Genomic DNA, 18,548 nt, shown 5'->3' on the forward strand with positions numbered 1-18,548 from the left:
CAGAAATCACCATTGATTTAGTTTATAGATAAGGAGACTTGAACTTGCCAAGTTCACACTGCTAATAAAGGGCTTGACCTTAGATCTAAGACTACCTACCCACGCAGCATTCCCACCCACCACATTAAAAGGATGGATTTAGATGGGTAGAGAGATTAAAGTAAGACATTCAAAGTGAAAGGGCAGCTTCACAGGGATAATAAGCAGGTAATAGGTGGGTCATGGAAAGAAGGCAAAGACTTCCTTTACTTGGGAATGTGGTTCACTCCGAGGACTCAGAAAAGGTCACATTATGGTAAGGGCAAGCAGAATCATCGAATGATTTGGGGTGGGATAGCATCTTGAGCTACTTGGTATTTGAGAAAATGCCCCTTGGTGCAGTTAAACAGCTGCAGGATGAGCTGGCTGGAATTCCTGCGACCTAAATTAAGCTAGAAACTATAGAGATGAATACAACAGGGACAAAAGATACGATAGAGACAAACAAGATATGATTTTGTGTTTGATTACTGGTGTGCTTGTGTGTAAAGAGTGAGGTCTAGCAGAGGGAGAGAGAAACTCCGAGTCAGCCTGTGTGGGTGAGTCCCTCACTGACCTAGAGAAGAGTGAGCTCAAGACAGAAGAGGGCTTTCGGCAGTAAGGCAAGTGCCAGCTCACTCTGACAGTCCTGCTGGAAAGTTAACGACAGCATCACAGAGACGGAAAGGACATGTGCTCTAGGGACAAAATACGCAGGTTCAAACCGTGGCTGGGCGCGAACTCGCTGTGCCATTTTGGCTCACTCCCTGTGGAATAGCCTGTGACTCTGCCCTCTCCGCACGCTCTAGCTGTGCAACTTTGGCTCTGTGTGGACTCACTCTACGACCCTGAGCAGTGTCCTATTTCTCCCTGTGCTCTGATTTCACCACCTCTTTCCTCAAGTTTTCCTGAGTAGTACCTAAGTTAGTATTTGTAAACAGACTGATGTACTGGCCACTTGCAAAGCCCTAAACAGAAGTGTTTGTCAAAGAAAAAGTAATTTCTTGGAATGCAGCAATTTCTTGGAATGCTTGAGCCTGCATTTGCACGTTAATGTTTCTCTTTCTTCATCCTCTATTACTTTCCTTTGTTTATGCTGTCTCCAGCTTTACATTACCAGTTGTTTAGTACCTTGTGTCTCTCTCACCTCAAAATAAAAACTTTCTGACGTCTCCTTTCAGAGCCGATTTTCCATATAAAATGCACTAAACCTGCTATCTGTCTTCATTCCCCTCACTCATATCTCGATTTACCATAATTTCTATACTTCTGTCAACCCCCAGCACTGGAGGGAAATCCCTCTCTCTGAAGTCACCAGTGGTTGCTGACTACTAAGTTCAAAGAACCTGCCTCAGGCCTGCTGGTTTGCTTGGTGCTCTTGTGCCATCTATCCTTTCATCTTTACTCCAGTTCTGCCACCTTCCAAACCCTCCTCTTTAGTTAATGCCGTGGGTTTATCCGGGTTGCAGTTCAACAGCTGCAGGATGAGCTGGCTGGAATTCCTGCGACCTAAATTAAGCTAGAAACTATAGAGATGAATACAACAGGAACAAAAGATACTATAGAGACAAACAAGATGTGATTTTGTGTTTGATTACTAGGTAAAGAGTGAGGACTGGTTACTCCCCTGGGCCAGGCTATAATAATCCATTTTTAGACTGACTCCACCAGGGCTAGCACTTTTCAGGCATAGCCTTGTTCTAGCCATCCATGATTCTCCAGCATGTGGCTAGATGCCTGATCATTTGTCCAATGGAAGCCCAATAAATGTTAAAAAGTGAATGAATGAAAATATAGCACTAAACAACTTCCTTCGTAAACTGCCCAGAATGTGCAGTAATTATTTGTATTAAAGTTAGCAAATATGGGTTTGGGTTATAGCTTGAGTGATACAGTGTACTTGGTTAGCATGTGCAGGCCTGGAGTTCAGTCTCCAGCACTGGAAGCAGGGAAGGCAGGAAGGCAGGGAGGGAGAGAGGGAAGGAGGAAGTTAGGGAAAGAGGGAGGAAAGAAAAAGTAGCAAACATTGAGTAAACACTGAGAAACTATTGCAGAAATGATCACTTTTAAGTTCTGTAACATCGCCTCTGATCAGGTAACTAGACCTCTATTGCAGAAATAAGCCATATGAGCCATAATTACTGGTCTAGATATCCCAAATGGTTGTCATGGCAATGCTTCAACTTAAAATATTCTCGGACTTGGGGTTTCAAATGCCATATTGTATATTTGAGCAGGAGCACTTTTCTCCACCACTCGCTTCTGACTCATAAAGAGAACTGGGATGTTTTTGTTTGCTCACTGAGCTTTATTTCCTGGCTGTTCTCTTTTTTTAAGAATCCAAAAAAGGAGGATTGTTCTAAAGCAGGTAGTAAACATGGGAAGGGAAGAACGCTGCTATTCTTTGGACACAAACTTGGCAAAGAATATGCTTTCTGGAAGGTTCTACAGTGAAGATGTGTACGATGTGAGCAGAAACAAATTTGATGAGCCCCCAGAGTAACCTAATTCCATGTTCTCAGGGGCAGAAGCAGGGGATTTATGTACTTGTTTATGACATCAGGAACTAAAGCTAATGGACATCCAGGGAAAGGTGCAGGATCCGAAGTAAGGTGTTGCCTTCTTCTTAATAAACACCAAATAAGGTGTTTATTTGGCCTCCTCAAGGCATGGATTAAAACAGGAAAAAGAAGGAGCCAAACCTCCTGGCACAAGTGTTCTGAATGAATCAGATGGTCAGCCCCAGTGGAACAAAAAAAAGGGCACAAAGGAGGTAGCAGGAGGCGAGGAAGGGCAAAGTGTTGCTGGTGACAAACAGTTCAACTTTTTTGAGTTGCCAAAGGCGATTCCTAACTTTCCAGTCCTTCCTCCGTCCCTTCTAATATTTTTAACCCAACAACCTGCGCTCTGCCCTAAACTACTAAGCATCGCTGCAGGTTTCTGTCTGATCTTTGAGAAATTAGAGAGAGCCCATGACTCAAAGAAGATGGGCAGTGAGCAGCTGCTGGTGCACCTGGGTCACTGCGTTTTCTCTCTGAGATGAAACAGGCCAGTTTTCAGAGGTTTACTGTAGTAAACTTGATTTGCTGTTCAGACTGAGGGAAGGAAAGAGAGGCAATAACAGATGTCCGGCACAGAAGCTGCAGTGTGATGTGCAGATCACATGGTCCTGCTCAGAGGAAAACTTCTTCCCCAAACCCTAGACAACTAGAGGGCCCTAAGGCTCCAGCTCTGAGCCTGTGCCTCAGATACCAGGCCCTGGACATAGTGGGCCTGTACATGCAGCTGGGGCATGACCCAGGGAAGCTCATGGCATTACAAAGGAGCTATGTGAATATCACCTTCTTCCTCACTCTCTTCTTTCTTTGCCTGCTTGGAGGTATTCATGCATCAGAATCAAATGGACAGCACTGTGACTTCTGAGAGTTGAGTGTTACTTAAGACTCATCATGTAGAAAAGCACAAAAAGTTGTACACACAGGTCCAAATATGCATGCCTTGCATACAAAGCCTAATTCAGGGAAGAGAAAATCCGTCCTAGGATGCCCTCAAGAAGTGAGAGTAGGGAGCTTCCTGAGCATCCATCTCATTCAGCAAAGGTTCTTCAGGACAGCAGAGGCCTCACACGTCTCTCCTCACATTTCTCCAAGACCACTGAGGTTCTTCTAGACGCCAAACCCTACTCACCAGTCATACTACAGATTCCTATTGCATTTTTGTAGACCAGAAACATAAAATCAAACCCTCATGAATTAATGACCATTGAAGAATAGTGTAACTCCTTTGTTGAATGGCTATGCCTCAGAATGCTAAGCACAGAGTTATCATACAGCCACATACAGCAATACCACTTTTAGGTACCTATACCCCAAAATAAAAAGGATGTCTCCCCATATACAGTGTTCATACCAATGCTTTCCAAAATAGCCTGAAGTGTAAACAATCAAAATGTCCATCAACTAATGACTAGATAAACAAAATATGATATATCCCCAGAATACTATTCAGCACTAAAAAGGAAGGAAGTGTTGATATATACAACCTCACAGATGAACCTCAAGGGAAAAAAAGCTAAATGCCCATACTGTACATCTTGTTGAACAAAATGTCTAGAATTATGCAAATCTATAAAGACAGAGATTAGGTTTGTAGCTAAAGTGGATTTGGAAGGAGAGGAAGGACAGTGCAAACAGATACAGTTTCTTTTGGATAAGATGGAAAAGTCCTGAAGTTACTATCAGTTTTATGATTCTTAGGCACAAATATGCTAAAACTATTTGTACACTTTATATTAACTTTTAAATATCAAGTTCTATCTCAACATATTATTATAGAGAATGTTTATTACACTCTATATACATGTGACAAATTATCATACTACACCTCATAAATATATGCTATTATTATATGTCATAAAAGTTTAAGCATTAAAGACTAAATAAAATAAATAAATATAAACTCTACTTGGAGCATTCATCCCAAGAAATGAGAACAACAATTTCCTGAAGGAAATACCTGGAAGTTTTGTTTTTACTTGAACAAAAACTGTTTTCTTACCACTGTTAATGCCCCAGTGGGCATTATTCTGTAGCTATTTTTCTGGAAATTGTAGAACTATGAAACAAAGCAAAAAAGGATTAGGGGGGAAAAAACTGGCACCTAAGGAGAACCCTTGAGACCTGGGATGTGCAAACTACTTCTTACAACCAAAACCTACCTGGCCACCTGTTTCTGAAAACAAAGTCTTACTGGATCACAGCTGGGCTGCTGTGTTTACATACTGTCCCTGGTGCTCTAGCAACAGAGCTACCACACAGACTACATGTCCTACAAAGCTCGTACTATTTGTTCTCTTTCCTTCTTTACAGAAAAAGTCTGCTGCCCTGTGCCCTGGACTCATACGTCTTCAATCTTGCTATGAAAATCATGATCCACACACTGATAGCAGCAGCAGCAGAGATACCTAGAAGCCTGTAAGACATGGTGACTCTTAGGCTGCCCTGATCTCCTAAGTTCAAATCTGCATTTGGCTTAAAGAGCTAAATTAATGCGTATAATAGACACCATAACAAGAAGAAATATGCAAGGTTTTTATTAGAAGAGACAACTCTGGGAAACATATGAGAGAGCCAGAAAGGCTGGGAGAGCCCATGATGCAAGCTTGACCCCAAGGGAAAGAGAGAGGGAAGAAAAGTGTGGTGGAAGTATTCCAAACTGCTGAGAAGGGTTAAGGATTTTTCAAGGATTCTGATAGCCCCAGAGGCAGAGTTGACTTAGTCCCCAAAACCCTGTCTACCTTTATCTCTGCCAGCCAGGGATATGTGGTCTCTATGAAAATTCAACAAGGAACTTCAAAGCACAGTGCTTGGGTCTTCAGTCAGTGAAATCCCCCATGGGTGAAGCTTTGCAGGGCGCAGTCTATTTGCATCTGCTGCCCGGTCTACTCCCAGGGCTGTCACAATGTTTTAACTATCCCAGCTGAAATCCATGCACACTGAGATTCAAGAAGCAATGCTCAAGGGCAGGAGTTGACAAGCTGTCTCTGCAAAGGGACAAGCAGTAGATCCGGTAGGTTCTGTAGGCTTTCGGGTCTCTGTCACAACTATTAAAATTTCCTTTTAGCATGGAAGAAGCCACGGAGAGCACATAGTCAAATAAGTGTGGCTGTATTCCAGTAAAATTTTACAAAAACAGTCTTGAGTTTAGCTCAAGACTCTAATATGTCTTGGCTCTAATATGTCAACACCTGCTCTGGAATGCAAGAGTTTAACCTTTCTTAAAATAATTACAACAGGAGCTCGTATGAATCAGGTAAATCAGGGCTCTTCAGTTGAAGATGACAGGGAAGCCCTGAGATGAGCAGTCTCCCTCAGAAGCCCTTAAGACACCTGTGTAGGGAGCAGAAGTAGAATTTGAAACCACTGTCCTGGTTCTTCACAAAGTGCCTCTAGCTTCAGGAAATTCACCTATCTATTCATCTCTAATGGGCATCCAGCAATCTAAATTTCTACTTTATTCTGTAATCACAGCCTGGGTGTCCAATGCTGTAGAAGATATTTTTAAATGACGAAAGTAAACCAGAACAGCATTTAGCAGACAATTGCATTGGAAAATTTTCAACTGATGAAAATGAGACACATGTTTAACCAACAAGGCAAGAAGCAGTATTACCCAGGAAAGCACACAGAAAGAATTGTGAAGGCAGATGTGAGAGATCTTTCTCACGGGGCAATCAGGGAGAGAGCGGAGGACCAGGACACATTTACAACCATCACATTGTGTAAGTCGGGAGTCTCACGACCATTGTGAGGGGCAAACCAATCCCCAGAGGACAGCAGTGTTGATGGAGTTTCCATGCCAAGAGTTGCCATTTCTCTGCACCCTTGGTCCAGGTCAAGGCACTGAATTAATTCCACAGGAAAGGAAGTGGGCACTTCCTTGGGGTCCTATGAGGATAAATATCTGAGTTTGTCATTGATGCACATCAGAAGAGACAAGTGAGGAGAGACTTGGGAACCTCATCCCTGGAGGAGCTCCAGGAAAGGCGGGGACTCGGCTCTCCACCTACACTTGTGCCTGTTTGGGTAATCACAGCTACAGCACGAGTGGCCCCTTTTTACATTCTGTTTATTTCTGAGCAAATCCGTTTCCAAAGCTCCATATTCCACATGAACAAAACCCTCCCACCTGAATAAAATTACCTTACTCGGAAAAACATCCTGTAAAATCTTACTTCTTAGGTGTTAGAGACCTGACCAACAGGAAATCTAGAAAGCTCTGAACATTGTGGAACCCACACAAATGTACATTTTGCTGAAGAGTAAGTATAGCTTATATTAGATTTTCAAAAGTGTTTATGGTTCCAAAGAAGTTTTAGTACCTATTGTCCAGTTTATTTGAAATATACTGACCAGGCTGAAAAAGAACAAATGATATTTTTAAAATAAAGTAAATGGTTCTTTTGGATCTCTGATTTCAGGGTTTTTAATTATCTTAATGCCTTAAATAGAAAACCTATTTGCTACCATTCCCATTTTACAGGTTAGCAAACTAAGTTCTTATAGAATTAAAGTTAATGTCTCACCTAAAGAAAAATGAAAACTTAAGGAGTGAATTAATACTCTGCTTTCAGCAATGGAGGCCTCTCACTGATATTAAGTGTCATGTCATACATGCATCCCATTGGTCACAATATCAACACTCTGGAAGACTGAGGCAGGAGGACTGCAAGTTCCAGGCTAACCCAGGCCACTTAGTGACTCTGACCTAGTCTCAAATAAAAATAGTTTCAAAGGGCTGAGGGTAAAAAGAGTTCTAGATATTAGACCCACTTTACCTACATGACTAATTTAAGCATCATAGCAATCTGCAAGTCTTTCTCTCTTCTGTCTTCTTGATTTTCTTTCATTTTTCAGATTTTTAAATGTTACTTAAATAGAGTCATATATTTATACATTGTCTTTTTCAATTAGTGGAAACTAGAGCTTCAAAGACCTCAACAAATTACCAACAGTCACACTTCTGATAAGTGCCAGAGAAGTCTGATTCCATATTTGTCTGTCTCCCAAACTCTACATAGGATAGGCCCTAATATTTGGATGCTTGGGGGACATAAAACTTGCCTCACATCACAGACAGTATCTTAGATCTCTTTGTGTTCCCCACAGTGACTTGCTGCACCCTGCATGGCAAGACACTCGATAAATATTTGCTGGCTGCAGAAACCTGGGCTCAGGCTTGCATTCTGCCATGGACTTAGTGACTCAGTCTCCTGAAACTTGGAGCTGCAGGTAGTTATTCAGCTGGGAAACTTCATGGAACATTTGAAATCAATTATGGGTACTGAGGAACCCATTAAAATTTTCTCTTTTGTGTATGTTGGGGTTGAAGACGAGGAAAGGAAGTTGAGAAGGAGGAAAGGAAACAGGATGAGTTCAGGGTTGGGTGCTGGAGCTCAAAGAGTTCACACCAAATAAGACAGCATTTGGTTTATTCTGCTATTCAGTCTCAGTAGCTCTACCAAATGGACTCCTGACCTCAGCTACTATGCAGTGGCTACAACGCTGTGACCTCCCAGGCTCTGGATTATTGCCATCATGGAGGCCCCTACAGCAGAGCAGTTGCACACAGTGTCCCCTTGGCCTTGATTGACCTGCTTCAGCTGTGGGGCAGACAACTTCAGGTCTACCACACCATACAGGAAGCCCAGGTACTCCCAACTCACTCCTTAGCCCCAAAGCCAGAGAGACTTTCAGTCCTCAAATTCTGTGAGCCCTGAACTGCCCTTGATCCTCATTGAAAGCATTTTGGCAATCCATTCCATTCAGGAGCCCTGTCTTGAAAGAATATGGGTGCTTGGGTGGAAAGAGAGGGTAACTGCTTGATTTTGTTTTCCTTATTGTTACTAGGAGAGCAAGTTAGTCACAACTCCAAAAGTGCCACCTTAGCCCTTTCACATAGGCCCTGCAAAAAAGACTTAGATGAAACTGATCCCAAAGGCTGTCTACCAACAACATTCTGGAAGAGGGTGATTAATTGCGGCCCAGGGGCCAGGCAGGACAGTCCTTCAGGAAAGCAGACATACCCCAATGGCCTCTTCCTAGTTTGTGTGCGAAGCAACACTGCCACCTAGTGCCGACATGAGAAGTATTCCCTAAGGTCCCTAGGCCAAGTGGGGGTGGGGGTTCTACAAAGATTGCTGTGTCTGAATTGCTTGAATCTCTGCTGCAGAGAAAATACCCCAAGTTTGGTAGATGGAGGACTGGAAACTTAGTTTAAGTTAGATAGCTAAAAGTTGAGGTTTGAGAGCTGTTGGAAAAAAGGCAAAGAAGCCAAGTCTTGGAACACTTTGGATTGTCCTTCCCAGAGTAGTCAGACTGTCACAGGTGATTGTCTGTAGTTCCCAACAACTAAGGTTAGAGGAAGAGAGAGAAGGTGGGCTTCTGTCGATGGGTATGAATAGATCACTGCAAACTGAACACTAATCTTGTGGAGAATTTGTTTTGGCAACTTCAATCCTCAGCATTGGCTCCACAATGAAAATAAGTAGTCAAGCACAGAGACAAGACAAGGATACCTGACTTCTCAGGATCCCCTTGCTAGAACCCTAAAGAATGAACACTTTGTTTTCAGTGCTTATCTTTGACACATTATTACCCTAAATCCTTACTGATATGTATTTTCTACTGTGTTCAAACTGAAGAAAGGTATAAACATGTGTGTTGAGGAGGGAAGACCTGGGTGTTCTCTGTGCTCAGCCCCTCTGTAGGAGTCATCCAAGGGAAGTCTAAGCATGCCACAGAGACCACTTGAATTTGAAGGGAAAGAAACCTCAGAAGCTAGAGTGTCTGCAAACGATTTCCTGCCCAATTTTACATGCTTCCAGAGGTTAACAGAGTTCAGATGAGCACCTAGAAGCATGCATGGAGCATGTGCTGCAGCAACGCAGAGGAGCTGATGGCGACAGACAGCAGGACAAGGTGAAGAGGGACACAGTGGAGGAGCTGGGAGGTCAAATCATGGCATTGCACACCTCCGTGTACGCATGAGACAGAAGACATATGGGGAAACAGGACAGGGCTCAGGTACCCACAGTCCTGTGCCATTTCCATCAGGTTAGAGCTTTCATAACCCAAAGCAATAGCCCCTCAGTCCCTCCCACATGCATTCTTGTTGGATCCCTCTCTAATTCTTCACAGCCAGGGAACTGATCCCAGGTCCCTCCGTAGCTACTGCAAGAGGAGGGGCTAGTAGAATTGTGGGTCTCAGTCTAGACTGCAAGCACACAGTTTCCCTGGCAGATGGGTACTAGGAAGCAAGATTAGGCGGCAAGAAGATGTCATCTGGGAAAAACTGTGAAGCTGCCAACTCTGATCAGATAATCATCTCATTATTTCTTCCTTTTGGCCCCAGAATAAGGATTTCCTTCTATGCTTTCTCTGCCTCCACCTATCTTACAGCCCAGCCCCTTTTTTCTCCCCTTTCCTCACTCCCTCTCCCACCCAAAAATAAAATAAAGCAAAACCACAAGACTTGAGAGTGCTCAGTGTCTGGGAATCCCAGCTTCCAAAGGAGAAAGCACAGCCAAAGAGGGGGAGACAGAGTGTCCGAAGGGATGTTCCAGCAACACCCCATTGGAAGACACTCCCTCCTTCCAGATCTCTTTCCTTGGTCTGAAACTTACTTGCAGAGACACAGCAACCTGAGAAGTTTTCAGTTTAGAGAGTTGTCAAGCAATTCAGGGGCTTTGGTTCTAGCCCCAGTCTGCCTCTGGCATGCCTCTTATTGCCTCAGTTTCTCCATCAGTATCATGACAAATGTCAGAGGGTTATGGATAATGCAAATTAAGATGAAATGATTTTACTAGGTGCCTTACTTTGTGTTAAGTACTCTCGTAGGGGATGCAAAATGAGAATAAGACAGTGAGTGATGTCTGATCTTTACCCCCTGCTTTAAATCAACATTTTGAGTGAGCAAAGGGAGACATCTTGGGGAGCGGGGTGGGCATCTTTCTACATGGGTTGGTGTAGCTGAACTGCTTAGCAATCAACCAAGCAATGGACTCATTTTATGCTATTCTTCTCTTTCTGGGTGACTTTTCATAAAAGCCAAGATCTATAAATAGCAGAAAATAAATATAGGTAATAGTCCCAGACAGGTGCCTCTGATTAACACCATAATTACACAAGGTTTCAGTTTTAGAACCTTCTTACAACAGCAAGGGCTAACTGCCAGGATTCTGGCTTGGAAGTGTTCACCACTTCCAGCAGACCCTGCTGTTGCTAGGATGTACACATGGCTGTTGGGACAAAGTAAAGGGACCCCAGGGCATTGAACAGGTGCTACCTTTCTGCCTAGCCCCAAGGCTGCTCAGAGAAAAGGCAATCAGTCAGGATTGATGACTGTCTACCTGGCATCCTGTTCCCTCACAGCCAGGATCGGTCTACGCATGACTCACCGCTCAGGTCCTTGGACTTGCATTTATTCTCAATGATATCTGATCATCCCATACTAACTACAAAAAAACAGTGTAACACCCCTGCTCTCTTGATGAAAAACCCCAAGTCCCTTCCTTTTACAGAAGGTGAGAGCTAGGTTGAAGGACTACAAAGTGCAAGCACCATGTGTACAGAAACACATGAGGTCAAAATGTGGGTCAAATGCCACTGTGGTAACAGGGTATTTATCTTCCTTTCAATAGTGTCTAGAATCCTGCTGTGCAAAAACAAAAACTAACAAACAAACAAAGAAAAAAATAGCCCCAGCTTCTCCCTGACCAGCCCTCCCAGGCTTGCCTGTTCTGTCCCCATCCCCTGTGGCTTCCTGTACCCAACTGCATCACAGACGGAGCCCACCATACCCCAGACCTCCAGAAGCTCAGGGGTGAGTCATTACCTGTGATGATGGCTGGGTTGTGCTGTCCTCCCTCTGGTCTCACCCAGGCTTCCACTGTGAACGCCTCCCTGGGAATTTCAGCCAACAGCTCTGGACGCAGCAGTAGCCGCTCCCGCCTCCCAGAGAAGTACAAGACAGGCAGTCCTCCTTGGGGGTTAAAGGTCTCAGTTTCCCAGTCAAGGCTCCCTCCACCATTTTGGATGCTGTCCTCCAATGGACTGCTTTGAGCCCTGTGTGTAAGTGGGTCCTCAGGCCAAGGTTGGAAAGGCCAAGGGGCAGTATCCGGGTCTCCAGGCACACCTTCTGCCTGCCTCTTCACCACCTGCCGAGGATGCCTGGCCTTGGCCCAGCCCTTCCTCTGAGTAGCTGCTTCCGGTTCCTTCAGGTCTGCAAAGTTGGTAGCAATGGGGAATCTGGCTGAGCTCTCCCGCAATGCAGCCTTACCTAGAGGCTCCTTGGATCCTTGGTTGCCAAGATAAGTGTCATCATCTTCTAGCAGCTTAGATTGCCCAATAGGACCATCCCCTACCCACGGGGCAGCTGGCTGCTCAACCTCTCTCCTCAGTTCTGTACTCCCAGTCAGGTCTGGGGAAACACGACTTGCAGCCCTTCCCGCAGCATCTGGTTTGCGGTGTCCTGTGTGATGAGTTCCCTGCTCCCCCACAGGGAAGGGCCTCAGGTAGTTCCCAGGGCTGCTGGGGTAGACCCCAAAGAGGTGATGCTGCGGAGCAGCTCTGGGTTTTTGAACCTTAGCCCCCAGCCAACAATGTTCTCCTTCCAGAAGCACGTGTTTCAGGCGTCCCCTCTGAGCCATGGGTTTCTTGCCAGTCCAGCCTAGCTCAGAGCTGGTAGAGTCGAAAGCCCATCCAGCCAGGACCACCAGACCTAGTCTCAGGATCTTTAAACACATCATGCCTCCCACAGCTCTTCCTAGAGAGCCAGAAGTCAATTTCGGGTACCACACCAGAGAGATGGGAAGAGGAGAAAGAGATGGTTAGCAAAGGATTTGCAGTTACCAGGGAAACTGTTCTGTTCACAAACCAAACTTTTTCAAGTAGCCCCAAAGGAGTACCTCTTCCGGCTACCTGGCATGGAAATTGTGCCAGTGTGGCTTCTGTGTTGCTCCCACTATGTATGATCCTCTCACTCTGCTCCTTTGACTTCTCTTCCACCTCTATTTTAGTCCTTGCAGAATGAAGTTAATTGCTCTTGTTTCCTTTGAATGTCTTCCCAGAAGCTCAAGTTTCTTCTTTTTCTTTTTCTTCCTTCCTCAATAACTCCTCCCCTCTCTGATACTAGAAGTATATGACATAAGCCAGATTCTCTCAAATACACACTCACAAACACATACCCCTGGCTACCAGAAGTCAATCAAAGTAATCTCATTCTCTAGTTTTCATTTCTTTCTCTTCTTCCTTCCCTAGATGTTACCTTCTCTTTTTGTAACCCTTAATCCAACCTATGTTCACCTTAAAACAAATGCCTAGGAAAACTTTTTTTTATAGAGACACAAAATGCAATGGTTATTGATGAAAAATGTACAAAGAATCTGGGGGCACAGAAGCCCAGGCTGGTACTTAACTTTCACTGCAGGTGTCCTCAGTCAGGTCTGCATCCAGCTTCCAGTCCACCCTTGCAGGTTAGATTCTTGCCCTCAGCTTGGAGTTCAGTATTGTTGATGCTTGAAGGTTTTTTTTTTTTTTAATCCCTTTCCAACTTGTTGGTATGTTCTAAGTCTCTGTAAAGTTCTCCCGGTTGCCAGTCTGCTGTTCTCCTAACCAAATGAGTCTGACAGCTCTTGATTTCACCTTCTTGTAGTCTTGAGGGTCTCTGGGAAGATGAAAAAAGAACAAAATGAAAAGCATATATTCAAGGGACCTGTTCTCTCCTGTTCCCCTTCTCTCTCTTTTTCTCTGCCCGTAATTATCTTCTTGTTTTTTCATTTAAAGACAATGATGATGTCAAAGCTAATAAGTTTGGTGCATCACTCCACCTACTCCCTGTCCCCTCCTTCCTCCTGAAAACCTCCCCACCTCTCAGAGACACAGGGGACAAACACCACCCTTGGTTTCCCCAGGAAACATCTCCTCGGGCTTTCTCTCTCAGCAGCTGCAGCCTACACAATCAATAGCAAACAATCAATACTGTTTTGGAGCACTCCTTCCTGTGTTTTCTCCCCCCTCCTCTTGCACGCACGCACGCGCGCGCAAACACACACACACACACACACACACATTTTGATCAGACTTGCCTAATAAGCCCACTCTAAGCTTTCAGGAGCCACTCACATCTTCCTTCTTTTGTTTTGACATAAACCTCTTGTATTTTTTCTTATTTCAATCAATCATTTAGAAGAACAATACTCCAAATTCACTTCATGTTGGACATTGGGAGGAAGAAGAAATCAATTATCCTGCTGTGCGACACATTAAATGGAAATCCCATAAATTCATAGCACATAAATCTTCTTTTTTTCCTGAGGAGTTTCTCAATCTTAAGTTAGTAAAAGTCACCATATGCTGAGTGAGCAAATAAACAAATGAGATGCTCAAAATAAGTAATTTACAAAACTGAACAGCTGAACTCAAAGAATTATTTTTTCAGTTGATCTCAAGTGAGTGCAGAGAGTAGGGAAGTAAACACTTGGATTTTAACCTCTGTCATGTTAGCCTAGTTGTTTAGATGCCAGCTTTCCCAGTCCCCACCCTTTACACACATGCGCATGTACACAAACACACGGGCACATACAGAGCAGGGTGCTAACTGCTGAGGCAAGCAAGTGTGTTTGACCACAGGTGTCACAAAACAGGTAGAGAAATGGGTTAGGTCCTTCACCTAAGGAACAAGCAAATGATTCGCACTTTCAAAGTCACTGCCTGTGCTGCCCACACCTAAAACATACAGCCCACATACTTTGGAGTAAGATCACACTATCTCCTCTGCTTTGGGTCTCATTATCTTCTAAACTCCTCTAACCCAGATAATGACTGGTCTATTTGCTTTCTAAAAGCTGCATACAAAACACCCTGTCCCTGGCATGCTGCTTCCCTGTGTAGCATCCTCTGAATCCTCAAAGTCCCCAAAGAAGCTATCAGCAGGCACGTGGATATTACTGAGCAGAGATCTCTCAGTCCTGGACCGCCTCTCTTTCTCATTTCCCTAGCTCTATTCACTTTTCTGACTCGGTTCTTCTTCTTTTTTTTCTTTTCTGAAGCCCATCAAGAATAAAGACAGAGGCTTCTTTGGGTGGAGAGAGGATGTAAAGAAAATCAGAGGGACACGAGGGGAAGAAGGGAGAGAGGAGAGAGAGAGAGAGAGAGAGAGAGAGAGAGAGAGAGAGAGAGAGAGAGAGCTGAAGAAAAGTGGGAAGACCAGGCTTAGTTCAAGAGGAGGGAAGACAGTCAGGTAAGAAAAAGAGAAGGCAGTACTCCCCTCCCCCATGCCACCCCTAGACCCTCTGATAAAGGTTTCCTACCATTCATTTCAGGAAGGAGGGGTAACAGCAAGGAAGAAGGATTCCGCCTGCTCTTCTCCCCCTTTTAGTGTGTAAGTGATCTTGCATCCCCTATAGGTCTCTCCTGGCTCTCAGCTGCTAGTAATCCATTCATAAGATTTCAAGAAGCAACACAAAACTCAAGCTTCCAGTTAGTTTCTCTCTCTCTCTCTCTCTCTCTCTCTCTCTCTCTCTCTCTCTCTCTCTGTCTCTCTCTCTCTCCTTCATTCCTTTGCTCACCACTCTCCTTCAGCTCTTGGCAGTCCAAAGTTAAAAAAAAAATGTTGAACCATTTCTGTGTTTTCCTCCTGTTGTAACTTTGGCTGTGACATCATAACCCTGCCCACCAACACCCCACCTCTCTCTCTTTCCACCCCCTCCATCAGCCCCCATACCCCCAAACATTCCCCCACCCACGGAGAAGAAGGGCTCCTGTCAGTTCCAATGTGTGAAAACACAAAGCCACTAGAAGGTGCCCCCTCCCTCCCCTCCTGCCCCTCCTGTCTCCCTCTCCCTGCCTTACCCACCGCTCAGCCCTGCTCTCAAGGCTTTTAACAATGATCCCATCTGTTTGACATGTGCGGAAAGGTAGGCTGGATTCAAAGAATCTGTCAAGTGAATCAGATCAAAAACACAGCACCCCCTCCTCAATTCCATCACACACAGGCACACACACACCCCGAACCCAAGCAAAAGTCTGAGAGGAGTCAGACTTCCACAGCACCCACCCTGGATGCCAGGGAGAGAGACACCAAACATGCCAAGGGAAGCCCAAATTTATACATATATAAATTCTGTTGCTTATTTGTTTATGACAAACACCCACACCCCAAGTCCTCAACCCCTCTCCCTCAAACTCCGCCACTTGGCAAGTGCACAGATTTGAAAGCTGGTAGAATCTGTTTTGAAATCTCCAACGAGAGGGTTTTTCCCCCTTTTTTTACTCCAAAGCACTATCTGTGGCGATCAGACTCGAGCAGGGTTGCCAGCAAATGCAGGAGGCCCCTTCTAGGGTACAGGCTTTCAAACCAGCGAAGCTAGAGGGAATGAATTTAAGGACACACAGCAGGAGCTGGCTGAATTCATTTTATTTTGACGGGGGTAGTTGGGGGAGGAATATCATTTCTGAAATGCCCAAGGAATGAAGGGAGAGGATATGGATTTCTTAAACAGTTTTTGCAAGAGGAGCGGTGACTTGCTCTGCAGGTAAATCTATAAGGCTAGAAATTGGAGCTTACAGATAAACAAGGACCAGGACGAGAGGGAGAGGGAGGGAAAGGGGATGAGGGAAGAGAGAGGAGACAGGAGAGGGCATGGGGAGATGGGAAAGTAGAGACTGGGGAGAAGGGGAGAGAGGGGGCGAGGGGGGAAGCCAGGGGAAGGAAGAGGGAGGAGTGAGGACAGAAAGGAGAAAAGGGGAAGGGAGGGGCGGGAGGGAGGGATGAGGGGAAAGGACTGGGATGGAAGAGGGAGGGCAGAGGGACTGGGGAACAGAGAAAGGCTGAGAGGAGAAGGGACTGCAAAGAGAGGGACAGGGGCGAGAAGAGAGAGAAAGGAGCCAGGGAGGGAGGGAAAAGAGAGAGAGGTGGTGAGGCACATAAAACATGGAGACCAGGAGAGCAGTTAGATTCCTGTCGGTGAACGTGGAGGAGCCACAGAGCAGGTGGAGGGAGCTACTGTGAACTGGGCAGAGAAAACAAAGGACACACCGCAGAGGGACTGTCTCTTTAGTGACCAGGCACATTTTCTGGAAACCTGGCGTTAACCTTGCCTCTATAGGGAAACTCCTGTCCCCTCCTCCTTCCCTGAGCATTCTCTCCTCTAACACCCACCTCCACTCCCTTCTCTCACCTTTCATTCCCTAGCATATTGTTCCCTGGAGAACCCATCAGTGAACTGAGGCACTCAGCTACTCTCCCAAAGCATCCCACCCTCAGGAGCCCCTCTCTTTGTTCTATCCACAAAGGGTCCCAGGTCTTCTTACCTAGTGATTGGACTGTTTGTGACACTCTATACATCATTTCAGCTCAGATTCTACAACGTTCCCTTGAAACCCAGGATATCAGTGGTGTTTACTTATATTTTCTGTCATTGTGGGGCTGGTGAGTGTCCATCAGCATTGTCATCATTATTATTAGGGGGCTTTGAGGAAAGAAAAAAACCAGTCTATGCTGGTATTCACCTGCAGAATGGAGCATTAGCAGAAGAAGAGAGAGAGAGACTGAGATGACAGTGACAGAGACAGAGACAGAGACAGAGACAGAAGGAGGGAGAGAGAGAAACTGGAGAGACCCCTTAATATGGTCACTGATCTTCTTTGACTTTCTGATTCCAAAATCTCATCCTTGAGGGAAGAGCGCAGCTGGGTGCCAGCCAAGGAGCGTAGTAATAAAAGCCTCCCAGAACACAACCAAATGCAGGATCTATATATAGGAGCCGGATCTGTTTTAGCTACTTGCAGTCTAAAATGACACCCGGAAACAAACATTTCAGCAATATGTTTATTGGAATCCTATTCAGCTAGTGCTGGAAAGAGTGAGCTTCTCTGAAGGCTCTCACTGGAAGGCTCGGGATTGTTACTTTCTTCTCCCTCTTCCCCGGTGCTCTGAGCTGGGAGCCTAACTGGGTCCTTCAGGAGATAACTTGAGACTCCATGGTAACATATTACAACCCCCTTGTTTCGTGGATCAGGCAAAGTGACATAATTAACGGCAGGACCAGATAGTATCAACCCCCCCCCCTTACCCCGGCTGTTTGTTTTCCTTGTCTGGCTATGAACTGTATCTTCACTAGTTTTGATGATCTGCCAGGCACATGTCATTGGATGGGAAAGAAAAATCAAAGGCTGACCTCCAGTGCTCCACAGCCAGGCAAAAGTGCCCAGCAAATACATGTTGGTGATTTGTGTTCTGCAACTCACAACCACACAGCACTCAGAAGGCAATGCAAATCTGGCTTTCACACTCCTCCCTGTGACTTTGAGCCAAGAGAAGCCCTGTCTTCTTGTCAAACTGCTTGGTGCTCCTTATGTTAGAAAATCCTATTTTCTCCACAATACAATTACTATTATTAGTTAGTTGTGTTTTGAAAATTGATTTTCACCCAAAGAGATAAAAGTATTCTGGAGACAGGTTAGACTTTCCCATGCCTAGGAGGGGGAATATGATGGAGAGGTCTATATTTCCTGGGTACAGTCCGTGTTAGGTAATGTTTCCTGTAAGATTTTGAATCATGTCACATAGTCCTGTAGTTGGAGAAAAGTCTAACAGTGATGGCAGTTCCTGCCCTACTCAGCAAACAAAGCTTCTGTGGAGTTTAGGCTACAAAAAGGGCTACTTTTGTGCCTGGAATCTCTTCAAAGGGCAACCTCAAAAGAGTAACAGACTTGTACACGTGTTTTTCCTCTTACCTAATGCATGTGTGTACATTCTTTCTTCCAAGGCAGACATCATAAATGCTAAGTAAGTTGTGTGCCCATTTTATAGGTAAAGACACTAAGGATCAAAGAAGCTAAAAAACTGACTCACAGATCTGCAGTCTATAATAAGAACATGACCACGACAAATCTCACATGCATTATGTTAAGTGAAAGAAGCCAAAATCACACAATGCAAGAGTCCATTTCTATGACAGTCTGAAAGAG

The 18,548-nt window shown here is 44.9% G+C and overlaps 1 protein-coding gene and 1 long non-coding RNA gene across 3 annotated transcripts in view; one reads left to right on the top strand and one right to left on the bottom strand.

Annotated features, from left to right (window-relative positions):
* Positions 1-15,165, bottom strand: part of Pappa2 (pappalysin 2) — a 253,321-nt gene extending 238,156 nt beyond the window's left edge. The window contains exons 1-2 of the mRNA XM_003474655.4: positions 14,888-15,165; positions 11,413-13,242 (exon numbers count right to left, since the gene is read on the bottom strand). Of these exons, the coding sequence (XP_003474703.3) occupies positions 11,413-12,325 (913 nt within the window). The 5' untranslated portion in view covers positions 12,326-13,242; positions 14,888-15,165. The remainder of the gene's footprint in view (positions 1-11,412; positions 13,243-14,887) is intronic.
* Positions 15,166-15,991: 826 nt separating this feature from the next.
* Positions 15,992-18,548, top strand: part of LOC134473969 (uncharacterized) — a 118,740-nt gene continuing 116,183 nt past the window's right edge. For both annotated transcript variants that reach the window (XR_010044477.1, XR_010044478.1), the window contains exon 1: positions 15,992-16,111. This is a non-coding gene — a long non-coding RNA (uncharacterized LOC134473969). The remainder of the gene's footprint in view (positions 16,112-18,548) is intronic.

This window comes from Cavia porcellus, unplaced genomic scaffold (genome assembly GCF_034190915.1).
Source record: "Cavia porcellus strain 051 isolate PalLab524CR breed Dunkin Hartley unplaced genomic scaffold, mCavPor4.1 scaffold_29, whole genome shotgun sequence".
Classification (NCBI taxonomy): Eukaryota; Metazoa; Chordata; class Mammalia; order Rodentia; family Caviidae; genus Cavia; species Cavia porcellus.